Raw genomic sequence first — 16444 nt, 5'->3', positions numbered from 1 at the left:
TGTCCTACTAACGTTAACTTTACCCATAGCAAAGCCGTAACTTTTAAGTTTTTTTTAAGCTTTCCAAAACCGGAAGCCCGCGAAACTCGGTCTCGCGTACTACAAAATAAACCGATTTACGTTCCATACTGCATACTACTGAGGATGCGCAGTATGCAGTATGCAGTATGTACTGCATACTGCATACTGCACTCCTCAGTAGTATGCAGTATGCGGTTTCGAAAACAGCCAGGCCGGTTTTGGAAAGCTTAAAAAAAACTTAAAAGTTACGGCTTTGCTATGGGTAAAGTTAACGTTAGTAGGACAGATTACGTTCGTTACAGATAGACAGTAGCACTTATGAATTGCTGTCCTTACATTAAATTAGAAAAATAATATGCTATTTTTACATTTATATTCCTCCCTGTCCACCGCTGTCACCGGGATGTTGACGTCCGTCATTTCCGCCATTACAAAAATTTCCAAAAAGTGACCGTCGCAGCGCATTGCATTGTGGGATACAGTAGGCGAGGTAGACTGGTCTGATGCGTACTGGAGAATTTTTCCAAATCAGTACGTCATCCGGGTATTTTTGGCATACTGGAGATTTTGCTTTTGTTCGCATACTGCATACTACATACTACATTTTGGCCAAATCAGTACGTACTACTAGTATAGTATGCGGTTTCGAAAACAGCCACTATGTGAGGTGAAAAAAAAATGCCCCCTCCCCCCCCTGTCAAAGCTGATTGCCCGTCCGCCCCTAACACTCTGGTGCCGCCCCTGGGTGAAATGTGTGTAACTGGGTCTGGGTCTGGGTGGGGGTAGTGAGCAGGAGGGGTTTGTTGGAGCCCGCAGCGTCACGTGGTCTGCCCTCCTCTCCTATAAACATCGCATTCACCTCCGGCTCTGGAGAGAGAAGGAAAACTCACTCTGCTCCGCGAAAGCGAGGGAGGGGAGGCGACGTCTTGGTTATTTAGCGAATATAAAGTGTACCCAGCTAAGGGATAAGGCTAGTTACAAACCAGAAATAAGCCTGCAAACATGAATATCGAGGGAAGCTTCGTAGTGGCTGGTTTGTTGACAAGAAACAAGTATCGACTGGTGCTGATCTGATCTGGACGAGCAACTCGCCGAGGTCCATAGAGAAAAACAACACTTTAAAGAAACGTCAGAACAACAGCGACTCTTCAGTGAATTTAGCTTTTTTTATCAGATATTTAGTGAGCCCTTTGAGGTGTTTTTTCATCGGCTGGTAGCTACTAGTCTTACGAATAGAGATGGATCGAGGTGGCTGCCAAATGAGCGGCGGTGGTGACGGCGGGCCCGACCAACCCGGAGGGATGATCAGCCTGGAGGACCTGGAGTCTTTCTCCGAGGAGCAGCCGTTAGACTCCGGCAACGGCAGCCTGGAGGAAGAGGGAGAAGCCATGGAGGAGGACCGACTGCTGCAGTACTGGCAGGACGTGGCGAGGGGACACCAAGTGGAGGTTGCTCAAGGTAAATAAAGATTAAAAAACGAGGAAATAAAGCAGACATACTCTTTGTTTACCTCATCTGTTTTAACCCAGTGGTCTTCTTTGGTATATAAACTTACTGACAAGTAAAAACAACATGTTTGTCTCAACTTCCTCAATGCATGCCACCATGTGCATTGACCTAGTCTCCACAGGGGCCCACATCTACAGATAAACCAGTTCCACCCACATTAAAGTCCATGTTCTTGTGCTGTATTTATATAGTACATATAGTTATTAAAAAAGTTAAAGCATGCAAAAACAAACTTCCAGTCCCTGTCCTTGTCCTGTATTTCTACTATAGTTATTAAAAAAAGTTAATGCATTATGCAAAAACAAACTTCCAGTCTCTGTCCTTGTCCTGTATTTCTACTATAGTTATTAAAAAAAGTTAATGCATTATGCAAAAACAAACTTCCAGTCTCTGTCCTTGTCCTGTATTTCTACTATAGTTATTAAAAAAAGTTAATGCATTATGCAAAAACAAACTTCCAGTCTCTGTTCTTGTCCTGTATTTCTATTATAGTTATTAAAAAAAGTTAATGCATTATGCAAAAACAAACTTCCAGTCTCTGTTCTTGTCCTGTATTTCTACTATAGTTATTAAAAAAAGTTAATGCATTATGCAAAAACAAACTTCCAGTCTCTGTCCTTGTCCTGTATTTCTACTATATAGTTATTAAAAAAAAAAAGTTAATGCATTATGCAAAAACAAACTTCCAGTCCCTGTCCTTGTCCTGTATTTCTATTATAGTTATTAAAAAAGTTAAAGCATGCAAAAACAAACTTCCAGTCTCTGTCCTTGTCCTGTATTTCTACTATAGTTATTAAAAAAAGTTAATGCATTATGCAAAAACAAACTTCCAGTCTCTGTTCTTGTCCTGTATTTCTATTATAGTTATTAAAAAAAGTTAATGCATTATGCAAAAACAAACTTCCAGTCTCTGTCCTTGTCCTGTATTTCTACTATAGTTATTAAAAAAAGTTAATGCATTATGCAAAAACAAACTTCCAGTCCCTGTCCTTGTCCTGTATTTCTACTATATAGTTATTAAAAAAAAAAGTTAATGCATTATGCAAAAACAAACTTCCAGTCCCTGTCCTTGTCCTGTATTTCTACTATAGTTATTAAAAAAAGTTAAAGCATGCAAAAACAAACTTCCAGTCTCTGTCCTTGTCCTGTATTTCTACTATAGTTATTAAAAAAAGTTAATGCATTATGCAAAAACAAACTTCCAGTCCCTGTCCTTGTCCTGTATTTCTACTATATAGTTATTAAAAAAAGTTAATGCATTATGCAAAAACAAACTTCCAGTCCCTGTCCTTGTCCTGTATTTCTATTATAGTTATTAAAAAAAAGTTAATGCATTATGCAAAAACAAACTTCCAGTCTCTGTTCTTGTCCTGTATTTCTACTATAGTTATTAAAAAAAGTTAATGCATTATGCAAAAACAAACTTCCAGTCTCTGTCCTTGTCCTGTATTTCTACTATAGTTATTAAAAAAAGTTAATGCATTATGCAAAAACAAACTTCCAGTCCCTGTCCTTGTCCTGTATTTCTACTATATAGTTATTAAAAAAAAAAAGTTAATGCATTATATGCAAAGCAAAAACTTTGGAGCACACACACAAACAAGTTAAACTTCTAGTATGGAGGCAGATTGTACCCACAATACAGTCCCTGTCCTTGTCCTGCATTTCTACTATATAGTTATAAAAAAAAAAAAGTTAATGCATTATATGCAAGGCAAAAACTTTGGAGCACACACATACAAACAAGTTAAACTTGTGGTGGGTTGTAATTCAAACTACAAACAACAATAACAACAAGTTGTGCTTCCTCAAGTGTGGTCTTCTGGTAATATGTGAATGATGTCCGATGTGTTAGTCATGTGTCCAATGTGATGTTGAGGTCTATATTTTGATGTTACTGACACTGCTGTACCAAAAGCAAATTCCACAAGGTCATTAATAAATTATGAATTGATTGATTGATGGGACCTTTATGCTTTCTGTTGGCTCCCAGAAAGATGAGAAATAGGTAAATATCGCCATTATTTTATAATAATAATAATAATAATAATAATCTCTATTTGTATAACACCTTTCTAAACATAGTTTCAAAGTGCTTGCACAGATACAATTAAATACCGACAAAATAAAAACAACAATAAAAGAACATAACATAAAGACCAAATAATGACAAAACTAACTGGTTGGAAGTCTGCAAAATCAGGAAAACACATTGCAGACTGCTACTGTACTTTTTCTATAAATTGTTCCATAACGTTACCTCGAAAAAATGTTTGGGTCTACTGTGAATTGCATGGAAATCTGGAGCTCCTCTTAGTGGAAAACATTAGTAAGTAAGTCCTCTGTTACACTTAACGCCGTTGCACAGAGAGCAAGAGAGCACAAGTAAAGTGAGGTTTAGGAATAAGCATTGGATTTACATGTAAGCCAGCATTTGTTTTAAGTCAGGAAAGTAGTGTTTGTGAGGCACAGCTTTCGCTCCGATGGATCCAGTCCACAAAAATCATGGCTTATTGTGGCATATTCTATTTGTACAGTACAATCTCACAGATAAAATATGGTTAATAGTGTAGTAATACTCAAATTTGGTTGTGTCTAGCAAGTTACAAGCTCAATAAAAAATGGTGAAATAGAATAATAGACATTTATCTGGCATTTTGTGAGGTGTACAAAGTGCCCGGTTTGTCAAACAAAAAGCGCGCCCCTCATTATTGCCGGGATATTGCCTCTCATGAAGTGAATGGTTTATTAGTGTTCTCGCATATTTGCTGGAACATGGAATTGCTGTAATTCGGCATCCGTAATCACATCATCCCAGTAAACACACTGTTCAAAGCTGCTTCCTATGAAGGGCTGTTTTGTTTTGTTGAGAAATGCAAAGGATTATCTGACAAATAAAATGGGCTGTGATAAACAAAGGCTGCTCACATTTATTTGTCATATTTAAGAAACTGAATTTTTTTTTTTTACAGCTTTGATTTGATTGACAAGTCAGAGATTTTTTAAATATATATATATATATATATGATATCTGTACATAGGCCTAGTAGTTAAATGTTTATGTTTACCTTGTTTAGCTTTGTTGTCCTTTTTTTCAGCTGTATGTTTTGGCGTGTCATTTGTACGCCGTGTTGTCTGTACTGATTGCAATGTTAACACATCCGCGTAAAAATGCTACACTCAGAGCTGGTGTGACGTAGAATAAAAAGCGAGAATGACCACTTATGTTGGGTGGAAGGGTCAAACAAACACGACTTTCAACTAGGAGACCGGTGTTTTGTTTTTTATGTTACGTTTTATGTTTATGTCCATACCTATGTTGTTTCCGTACATATTTTACTTAGTTTACGTACTTTTTTTGAGGCCAACCATGACGTTTTTCCTAAACCTAACTAAGTGGTTTTCTTGCCTAAACCTAACTGCGAACGTTACCGTAGTTTTGTGGCGCACAAATGACGTGCAAAAAGCCTAAAATGCGTCCTCATGATGCACAAAATGTCTTTGTAATGTGCTATTTATACACCTTCCCGTGAGATCTAGTTGCTATTTCTATGAAGAAGAAAGAAGAAAGGCACTTTATTTATCCCGGAGGGGAAATTCTATTTTTTCACTCTGTTATTTTACATAGTACATAGTACACACAGGCCCGAAATACACACACCCATGCACAAACAGGACCTACATACATGCATTAATGGAGAGATTAATGTAGAGATGTCAGAGCGAGGGGGCTGCCCCTGACAGGCGCCCCGAGCAGTTGGGGGTTTGGTGCCTTGCTCAAGGGCACCTCGACAGTGCCCAAGAGGCAAACTGGCACTCAGTACTTGGTGCCGGGACTTGAACCGGCGACCCAAGCCAAGTTGAACTTGCCCCTGAACCGGCGACCCAAGCCAAGTCTCTATGGACTGAGCTACCCACTATGTTCATTGAGAGCAATGAAAAAACAGATTCAAATTCCTTGTATAAGTACACATACATGGCCAATAAAGCTGATGCTGATTCAACACTATAGCCCTGCACAATAGTAACTCAATGAGGTTACTTACATGGGTGTAAAATTAAATCAAATGTATACTTTGTTGCATTAACGCTTTCATGTTGCCACTTCTTGAGCTCACACCGTACAATAACACCATTGGCCGTAAGACTGACTGGAATTTGTAACTTAAACCTGATTAAAAGATTGCAACTTTCCACAAGGCTCAGTGGTGTAGTAGAGGGTATACACAGGTATACGGGGTATACCTGCCTGTTTTTCTGGTGGTTTACAGTAAACCAACCTATCAGCCAAAAAGCCATTGGAATATATAGGAGAGTATACCCACTTCCTCCTCGGTAACCTACCTATCTTCCTAGCAGTGCATTCACCCCATCACCACTGGATGGGCTCTGTTTGCAATCACTCGTGGAATCGTAATGTATTATTAAATATTCAGCCGATTTGTAACTTTAGGTCAAAGGTTGCCATGTTGAACACTACAACATTCCCACATTTGAATACTAGTGTGTGGAATTAGAAAAAAAAAAACAAGAAAGGAAGAGCAGTCTTATTCCTTTGCTTGATCTATTCCTCACCCCTGTGGCAGAGTTTTAATGTGTACGTCCTTATATTCATGATCTATTTGCAAGCTGTCTGGAATGTGGTCAGGGCGCTCAAGGTTTGCAACCCTTAAACTGAAAAGATGGCCTCTGACGAACCAGTCCAGTGTCTGACTAAGGGATTAAAGTTTTTTTAATTGAGTTGACTTGAGCATGCAGTGGAGCTGTCCCCCAGGCAGTCCTGTCGCAGCACAAAAAGTGCAAACAAGCACGGTCTGCTGTCTAATTAGCCTTTTGCAGTCGTATTTATTTTGTAGTGGTAACATAGCTTTTGAAAGATTTTATTTGACAGTTACAACTCCTTTATTGTTAGTGTTTGTTGTGAAGTCACATAAAGAAAAGGGAGGGAAAAGAATTGATTTCAGTAACTGATATTTCCACGGGCTCATCTCCAAAGTCTATTACCATTCTAACATTTTCTCTGGAAAATTGTTGACCAAAATACTTCAAAAGTACCTGAATCAAATTTTAGTTTTTCTGTGCCTTCAATCAGTATTGTTGATTTCTAGTCCAGACATCGTTCTCAGCTGGAGACGACAACAACAGCAGCTGTTTTCAACTCTGCCAGAACAATGAACTCATTAGCTTCACTTCAACAGTTAAATTCCCACTTCACAGCAATAAAATGCTATTTTCAAATCACACTTAATTACACACAATCTTACTTGGCCTTGTAGGGCACAAAATATTAACAAAGTCAACATCAAAATCTTCTTTAATTGTTCAACTTGTGTATAGTAAATACTTGTTAGTCTAGGCCGAGGGATCCCAAACTTTTCCATGCCAAGATCCCCCAAATAGCATTAGCTTGTGAGCAGGGCCCCCCTTTTGTAAGATGTCTTTAAAAACCCATTGACAATACTACAGCAAATGTTTAATAAATAAAACTTTTGAATACATTTCCTTGCTTTAATTAATGCAATAATAATTACATTGTATTTCAAATCTTTAATCATTCCATTAGATTTTTTTTCCGCATTGTTTGTCAGTTTAGTTTAACAACATTGAACAACATTGAACAGCTTCGTGGCAGGCGCAGACCTTTACAGGTCCCAGACAGTTTATGACGTGATGAATGTTGTTTTGACTGGCAGGCAAAGAAAGAAGAGGGGGGATTAGCTACCTTGCCAGTACTGGTACTGAGGTTGGGGCTGCTAAATCCTGGATTACAATACTGCTGCTAAGGACACAGGCCAAAGCCATTGTAAACTCCTTTGCTCTAATTGGGATGGAGTTGGTAGGACAGGGGTGACATGGGAGCTCTGCTTTGCTAGCAGTTTGGAGTTATTCGATTGGCTAACGTTTGCTAATGCTACATATGCAAATTTAATTCCACTACAGCTACCAACTAGTTGTTTTTACAGTAAAAAAATGCCACACCTATAGAGAGAAGAAGTACCTCCCTTTCCGTTGAACCTCATGGGACCTTATTTGGGAGAAAAATATGAAAGGTAGTCAACGGCGAGAGACGAATAACTCTTTGATCTTGTTTGAATTGTGCTGTGAATCACATATTTTAAGTGACATGTTTGTGGTAGTATCATTTAGTTTTGTGTGAAACCACTCGGTGAACTACAACGGCTACGCTCTATATTGTTTAAATGGTATCCATAGCAACAAGTGTCATTGCATGGACGCTGGTTGACACAAATCTATCATCTGTACCATTTTAAATATTTGACCTATTATTAATACTGTACAAAAGCCCTTAACAGACTGATGATTTTCATGCCCTCTCAGTCGAGCTCCTTGCTGGAAACAAAGACGATATTATTCTCAATGGATATTCACAATGGCTCATTGCAAAGTAAAAGGAGGTCAGGGGAGCAGAAATCATCAACTGATGTAGATGCATGAAGAGCTTTTAACTTGTAAACAAGATGGAATTTATTGCTCCAAAGATTCAGGCCAAGAGTGCTCTCAAAGGGCCAATGCACTGTGTGTTAATAACTTCCCATCAGTGAACAGTGAAATGAAAAGTTAATAACAAATTTGACCTCGTCTTAGCCTCCCTTCAAAGCAAAGCCGAGGAACTAAAAACAAATTAAACAGCAGTGTTCTTCTGCCAAATAACGCAAACCTTACTTCATTGCGTGCTGATCTTCAAACTAATCTGTGAGTCACAATGCTGACATTTTTCATTTCGTAATTTCGCTTTCAACAGACAAAAACAAGTATGAGCGTGTTTCTGTAGTCCGTTCCCATCAATGTGCAATATCACTGTATGTGCAAGCACTTGGTAATAATACATGCCAGTCAACACATGTTCTCTGCAGTGGTTGGTAAAAGTTTACGATGACATGCAAAAAATGCACACACTTCAACTTAATAAACTCAATCAATGTGACCTAATGTGAAACCACAAATATACCTCAGCCTTGACACATTTGTACACATTGTATACAATTTCCTACCTCTACACACCTGTTTTAACTAAGTATGCTCATTTTGAAAAATGTTCTTAACCGATAACCGACCCTCGTTAACCTATTATTAACCGTTAACCGACAAGATTTGTGCCTCGTACCAGCTGCAGGAGCACAACGGATATTCGTTGACAGGAGTCCCCAGTTCACCCGTCCGGGAGCGTTAACTTGGCAGCCACGTTGTTACGTTTCACATTTACTTTACAATCAGCTGCGTTCTTGTCCCGCATTTACAACGTCAAGTCACATTTTCACTGTAAAAACGTAGTAATTTTAAGCCCAACCATGTCGTTTTTTCCGAAGTGGTTTTGTTGCCTAAACCTAAGCACGTGTTTTTGTTTAATTCACAACATGAAGCACGTGTTTACTGCGACCGAAAAGTGACGCCGAGGGGTCTGACAAAGCGTCAGTATGTGACGAGTCGGGATGAAAATGTGTTGCATTTTAACACTTCCTGTATGTGTGTTTCTGACATATGTACGATGTAAAAAAAATACATAGATTTTGTATATTATACATTTGCTGATTGAAGATTATGCATTGAACACCCTCTTTGGAAAATGGTCCTGCTGTAGAGTATGATAGTCTCTGTGTGTGGACCCCATGAGAAGTTGTTGAAAAATGATGGTAAATGAACATTACGGATGAGAGGCCATGTATTGATTAGAAAGCCCGGGTACAAAAACAAGTGTGTGTTGACTGTTCTGCGTCAACACTGAGCGGCTCTGGAGCTGCTGCCATAGAAACTGAAGAGGAGTTTGCTTGGTTTTGTGTGGATTTAACCATGCAGGGGTTTAAGCTGTTAAGTGTTTTCTTCCCCTCCTTGTCTCTCTCGTCGAGGACACACACATAAACTGGCAAGTAGTATTTTACTGTCAAACGTTCATGGTCATTATCCGTGCTGAGACACACTTCCTAATCGGCGATGTACAGTTGATTTCATGAGATTCTGCTAAATTCGTTTCATACTGCTGAGTCCACTCTCACATACACACATACACACACACACACACACACACACACACACACACACACACACACACACAGCTTTGTTCTTTGTCAACAGATTGATCACCTAAATACCACAGATCCCTCTGACCCAGTTGTCCTCTATGATATTGATTGACAAAATGTGATTGAATTGGGTTCACCTTGAGTGACTTGTACTCGACAGTTCAACAATGGAAAATAATGGCATTATTTAATATGACAACATGGGCATCATCACAACAGAGTGTGTTGTGTTGAGGCTGTTCAGGTTTAATGCAGTGACAACTAGGCATGGGGCGATATAAAAATTTCCTATTGCAATTGTCCTGGCCAACATAATTGTGATTCACAATATTAGAGTTGCAACGACTAAATGATTAGTTCTCAACTATTAAATTAATCGCCAGCTATTTTTATATTCAATTAATCGGTTTGAGTAATTTTTTAAGAAGAAAAAGTCAAAATTCTCTGATTCCAGCTTCTCTAATGTGAATATTTTCTGGTTTCTTTACTCCTCTATGACAGTAAACTGAATATATTTTTGAGTTGTGGACAAGACAAGACATTTGAGGACATCACCTTGGGCTTTGATATTCAAGATAATCCCGATATTGGAAATTCACCATGATCAACTTATTGTGTTGTATATTTAAACAGTGATTCGTGATAAAATCCTGTATCGTACCATCCCTAGTGACAACTTAGTGGACAACTTGGTGGATGAGTTGCTCCTATGCAGTATGGTCCACACTACATTCAATTATATCTATAACACGTTTGATAAAAGCATCTATAGCAGGTTTGAATTCCTATGGTTGGATAAAATGCTGTTAAACATCATAAAAGTTTTGATAATAGGTGAAAGATGCTCCAGTATTTCAAAAGCATTGGCTACTGTTTCATTCCCTCTCTGTTAATACGGGTCTATATCTGGCCTTGGGCAGGGTGTTCTCTCCTTCAGCTCCAATAAACATTACTCTCTGCGACATCCTGGCACAGCCCTCTGTCAGTCTGGCAGCCCCTTTCTCACACACACTACCAACATGGCCTGCCAGTACATTACTGGAACTGAAGGATGTTTTATACAGATTAGACAGGAGACTGCAAGTCTAGATATGATGTGAGTGGAAAAAAGTTTATGGAAGTGGTATGTACTGTATGTGAGAATTGCTCTTGCACTTGCTCTTATATAAAAATGGTTGTACTTAATTGTTGTATCACCTGTTAAACTGGCCATGTATTGTTTGTTTGTGTGTTGACAGAAATGGCAGAGCCCATTCAACAGCTAACCAGCAACAACCAAGGACGCAGTGGCAGAGAACAAATCCCTTTCACTCTACTCGCACGCAAAGAGAAGGTATCTATCTGACTTTTTCTACTTTGACCATGACAAATTATGTGTAAACTTTGTGTAACCCCAGCTTTCTATACATTTTCATGTTCTATATAAAAAGGGGAAGCTGTTCTGCGCGAGTATGGGTCAGCTATTTATTTTCGACAAGATGGCCTTGTCACCCAATACAATAAGCCATTTAACCTCCTTAGGGGGCCATATAAATAAAGAGGGCTAATTGGTTTAACTTGAGTTAATTAGTTCATTAAAACTTGGCTGGAGACTCCGGTTAAACAAAGGACAATCATGGCTCCCTATTCTTAGAGCAGGTTTCAGTGGCTTGTAAAAGGACGGCACGTTGGCAACAAGCAGACTTTAGTAGGTTAAAGGGTTATAGACCTGAGCTGCAGTGGTGAGTATCGATACAGAGAAGATTAGCATAGCCTTGCCAGTTTTTCCTCGCCAAAATTTAGCACAAGTGTGGAGCGTTATTCAACCTCCTTCGCGACAAGCTAGTATGACATTGTTGGTACCAATTGGATTTCTTTTTCTAGTTTCATAGGATGCAAGTATCTTCTCTCTAGCTTTAAAACGGAGCTCGCTACAACCTAAAAATCGCACGTTGCATTAATGCGTTAAAGAAATTAGTGGCTTAAACTAATTTGCGTTAAGGCGTTATTATTGTGTTAACTTTGACAGCCCTGAAAAATATATTTTCAGTACGAAACAAAGTATTGTTTTCATCACTGATTCGTCTATGTAAATAATTAGAAAAGATTGGAAGGTCTGCTGTAACCTAACGTCATTTTCTGGATATTGAACAGTAGGTTAAAGTCGACCAAATATTTACTGACTAAAACTTACTGATGCAGGATGAACAAAAATCACAGAGATGCACCGGTAATAATTACATTACGCTACCTCCCCTTGTCCCAGCATTTGCTGCCATTCCACTCTCCAGTTATAGTATCAAATGTTACAGAACACATTTTCATAATCTAACAGTCTTTTGTCTTTCGACATCTGTACTTTTTCAGTGTGGGGAGGTGCTGTATGAGAAACGCCAGTATGAAAAGGGCCACTGGGCTTGTGTAACAATGCGTGAGGAGACTTATGAACAGAGCATCTGCTATGGTTTTATGAAGCTTATGAGATACATCTGCCAGCAGAACTCCTTGGGTAAGTCCACATGCAAGTGACCATTTGAAATCAGGTTCTGGCTTTTTAAATTCCTTCCAGCCTCGTTTTCATTTGATGACGATAATCCCAAAGCAAGTTACTGTATTTTCAGACCAGCCTGACAGGTGATAATGCCATTTCCTTTACATCTCTAGATAACTACCTGGGCATGACGCTGCCCATCGTCACAGTGGTGCACACAAATGAGAACCATACTGTGATCTCCAATGACGTCACTGTGGCGTACTTCCTCCCCATTGAGCATCAGGCCCAGCCCCCACAACCTCATGACAACGAGATCGGCATAGAGGTCTGGCCTGCCACTACTGTATACACAAGGTCAGTAGAGAATAAAATGAAAATGTCACTTGGCTGTACCGAATAGTTCGAAGCTTCTTTCATAACGTTGACATTCAAATTCTATATCAACAGCACTTTATTTTTCTATTTATTCTTTTTAAACCCAGTATTTCTGCACGGTTGCAGATAAAGATTAGGCTACACTAATATTATTAGTAATACATGATTTCCAGAATTAGATTCCAGTGCGTAGGATTGTTTCCGACTTGTGTGATCCAAGTCCAAAAGTCAAAATTTATTAAAAGAAGATGGATATAACCATTTTCAAAATTCACAACATATTTTTATCGAATGAAATATTCTGCTTTAATCCATATTTGTTGGCATTTAGCCTTTCAAAAACAACATTTTCCCTGCGATCAAAAAACTGTTTGATCTCCCACTTGCAGGACACAAATGGAGGCATACACTGACGAGTTATATTAATTAAAAATTTGATTTAATAAAAAAGAAAAACTCATTTAATATGATGAATCACTTTTATTCAAATTGAGCATTTTGGTCGAGGATTTTTTTTTTAGGGTGACATACGTTCGAAGCTTTCACTTGAAAACCTCAATAGAAGCTTTGAATGTAAAATAATGACATTCGGTCCAGCCCTACACTTGTACTATTCCTAAATGAACTACCTCTTCTTGTTAGCACTGACGACTAAACAAGGCTTGGCCTGCTTGACATATGGAAATTTGATGCCTCATGCACCGCTCCCTCCTTCTTTCAGGCCCTTTACTGGTCCCACCAATGAAGTGACCATCGTTAATCAGATCAACGCCATGGCTGAGGGGCTAGACGGTGTGACCGTCAATGACCAGTTCATCGTGGCCGGCTACACCAACCCCGCTCACGTCAACCGTCAGAACGAGATCTGGTTCCTAGAGCGATGCTGAGGGACGAGGAAATAGAGCATCATCTTATCTGTGACCCTTGAGCTTCATAAAAGACTCCCCAAATACTGCCGCAGCTCAGCTACAGCCTCAGGTGCAACCCAGTCTTTCCCCCCACACCACCCCATCACCTCTACCTGAAATGACCACCAGCCCCAGCACACTCCACATCAGTAGAGGCCTACTCAGCCCTTACTCTACCCTCAGTGAAGTTTCATTCATGTTCATTTAGGTGGATCTTCATTTCACCCATAAGAACTGATCCAGACCACTGCCATATACACTCTCACGAACACAACCCAGATGTTAAAAGGCACAATGAGTAGGATTTGTCAGATTATAAACACAACATTCACAGTTGGCCAACGATGAGGGTTACGGTGCTCACAAGCGGGTAAAAGCCAACCCCAGATTCATTCTCGTTTTGGACCGAGCTTTGTCCACTTGGTGTTTTGCATCGCTATATTTGCGGGGGGGTTTCGGCGCTGTGTCCGCCATTTCCATAGCTTTAGCTTCCGTATGCATGCTTACGACCTGGTCGCTAGGGATGTCCCAAGGATATTTTTTTCGACTCTCTCTCTTGTCCCGTGTGTGTGAAATCTGACTCCTGCTACACTGTGCTGGGAATCCGTGTGGAGCAGACACTTTCACTTCAGTTTGTAGCGTCCGTCGTCCGACTATGTATTGATAACACGGCGCTGATACACGAAAATGAATTAAATGGGGTTTTTTTCTATTAAAAAAGCAAAACTATGGTGGGGGCAGTGAGCAAGCAATGTAATCTGTGTATGCTTAAACACTGCGTAACACCGGTAATACCGACTACCACAGCAAGCCTACTGGTCACTACGGCCAGAAATGTCCCGAAACAAAATAAGAAAAGACAGACAGAGGTACTGAGATACACACACCGACCACACACTTCTAGTGGGTCATAAGTGATGATTGAGAGGGATTATTTTTGTACGAGTCCATACATTCATTTTAAGGAAAATCCTACTCATTGTACCTCAAAACAACCTTTCCTAAGCACAAGACCCTCTAGTTAAAAGGTAAAATAGTTAACACTCTGTGAACACGGTGATTGCTGTCAGAAACATGCAACAGCCCATCTTTTCACAGCAGAAGCAGTTACCCCATTGTGGACACGCAGCCGCCTTATCGTGCTCCCTTTCTGTTTGTTGCACAGCTACAACGTCTTGTCATGTGGGGTGAAGGTCAGTGCACAACAACATAGTTTCATTCTCTAGCTTGCTGAGGTGATTTCAACTCTGTCAATGTCTGCTTCTTTTTTTTTTTTATCTCTGGACTACATGATTCACTACAGGTTAACTGCATTACCAGTTATATTGTTTTCTCAGTAAGTGCAACATATACCAACACTTTACAAGCCAGTTATTACAGTTGCTGGGCCGCTAACCTAACCCAATCTAAAGGGTGCGTTCATCCGTTGGTACTGTACGGTGGTTAGGAAGGGGGACCTGCAACATGCAACACAACCCGACAGACAACATCCAGACCAGAACTGGTGGCTTAAAAACCATAAATAAGCTCAACACAACAGATGACGCTAATTTAGAAAACATGAATGTACGGCTACAGGGAGGATAACAACAAACGACACACTTCTACAAACCAAACACTGAAAAACTCACTGATTTTACAGCTGAAAGACAATCATAAAGTACTGACATATATATACATATATAAAAGTTGATGCATTCCTCATTTCAAATCTATTCACACATAGGAAGAATAGTTACTTATATACCTCTTTCTACCTGCTACTCTTGTGTCAATGTTAGTGATTATGCATTCACTGCTGAACTGCAAAACACCACTGCCGCTGAGTAGAGACAATGCAACCAAGAAAAGATATACTCTAGTTATAATCTTTTTTTGTTAAACTAGTTAAAGCTGTTTTTAATGTTCCGTCACCAATCTAAGTAGAGTCTATACAGTTAAAGATGTATGTTTATCTTCACTATATTTTTAATTAATGCAATTCAATAAAAAACAAAGTGATACACCAGCTACACCTAGAGTTCACAGTAATATTATAGGAATGCTTCTGCTTTGGACATTTACATTTACTGCTTGGGTGCCAGTGAAATAAAACTGGAAGTGAACGAGCCAAATCATCACTGTGTGATTTATTTTGGACAGGTGCATAGGCGGTCAATAATTGAGGCCTATTAAATGTGTGTAAAATGACAAGTGAAATTCAGCTCAAATTGTGAGGTTTCATCTTATTCAATCCAGATAAAAAATGTTAAACAAAGAAAGTTAAGAATGCTAGTATTTGGTTGGGAAGGTTTCCCCATCCTGGTTGACATCAAGACATCCAAATCCAAAGAATTTATTTTGCATTATTGTAGAGTTGATATGATGCTCCATGGCAACTGTAGTGTTAAGTAAAACACTTGTAAAGCCATGATACATGTGGGTTGGTTTTCCCTCTGGTTATATGGGAACATCAAGTGTGAGATTTTTTTTTCCTTTCTTTTTTGCTTATTGTTTTAGTGTTTTGCAAAAGTGTGCTGTACTGTGAAAATTCAAGTGCAACAGCAAGAGCTACTGTGGTTTTCTTTGTTCAATAAAAACGTGCTTGTCTATTGTCTTTTGAAATGTTCGGTGATGCTGAGTTTTATTGGGCTATTATACACAATACATGAGTGTTTCAATAAATGATGTCAAGAAGGGCTGCAACCATCAATCGATTAGTTGTCAACTATTTAAATTAATTTGCACCTATTTTAATAATCTATTATTCACTTTGAGTAATTTTTTAACAAAGAAAAGTAAAAATTATTCTGATTCCAGCTTCTTAAATGTGAATATTTTCTGGTTTCTTTACTCCTCTATGACAGTAAACTGAAGATCTTTGAGTTGTGGTCAAAACAAGACATTTCAGGACGTCATCTTGGGCTTTGGGAAACACTGATTAACATTTTTCACCATTTTCTAACATTTTAAAGATCAAACAACTACTCTATTAATCAAGAAAATAATCAACAGATTAATCGACAATTAAAATAATCGCTAGTTGCAGCCCTAATGTTAGGTCACGTGGTACAGAGGAGCTCATGATAAACCTCTAAATTAAACTCACTGATTTCCTCTCTACGTCTTCAGTATTCATT

At 39.0% G+C, this 16444-nt stretch overlaps 2 protein-coding genes across 3 annotated transcripts in view; one reads left to right on the top strand and one right to left on the bottom strand.

Moving 5' to 3' along the window:
• Positions 1–16444, bottom strand: part of fancm (FA complementation group M) — a 54215-nt gene that overhangs the window by 33568 nt on the left and 4203 nt on the right. The window lies entirely within an intron of this gene.
• soul3 (heme-binding protein soul3) lies at positions 882–15932 on the top strand. The gene is made up of 5 exons (XM_037747499.1): positions 882–1479; positions 10808–10902; positions 11916–12057; positions 12213–12396; positions 13139–15932. The coding sequence occupies exons 1-5, from the start codon at positions 1260–1262 to the stop codon at positions 13302–13304; spliced, it is 807 nt and encodes a 268-aa protein (XP_037603427.1). The 5' UTR covers positions 882–1259; the 3' UTR covers positions 13305–15932.

Source organism: Sebastes umbrosus, chromosome 16 (genome assembly GCF_015220745.1).
Source record: "Sebastes umbrosus isolate fSebUmb1 chromosome 16, fSebUmb1.pri, whole genome shotgun sequence".
Lineage (NCBI taxonomy): Eukaryota > Metazoa > Chordata > Actinopteri > Perciformes > Sebastidae > Sebastes > Sebastes umbrosus.
The sequence above is the reverse complement of the archived record's forward strand: the minus strand, read 5'-3'. Positions and strand labels throughout refer to the sequence as shown.

What these genes read in the sequence shown, in the direction of transcription:
- soul3 (XM_037747499.1), top strand. Translation starts at nt 1,260, where the DNA reads ATGGATCGAGGTGGCTGCCAAATGAGCGGCGGTGGTGACGGCGGGCCC. An exon ending in CCAAGTGGAGGTTGCTCAAG is followed by an intron (nt 1,480 to 10,807) that starts GTAAATAAAGAT and finishes GTGTGTTGACAG; the next exon opens with AAATGGCAGAGCCCATTCAA. An exon ending in TACTCGCACGCAAAGAGAAG is followed by an intron (nt 10,903 to 11,915) that starts GTATCTATCTGA and finishes GTACTTTTTCAG; the next exon opens with TGTGGGGAGGTGCTGTATGA.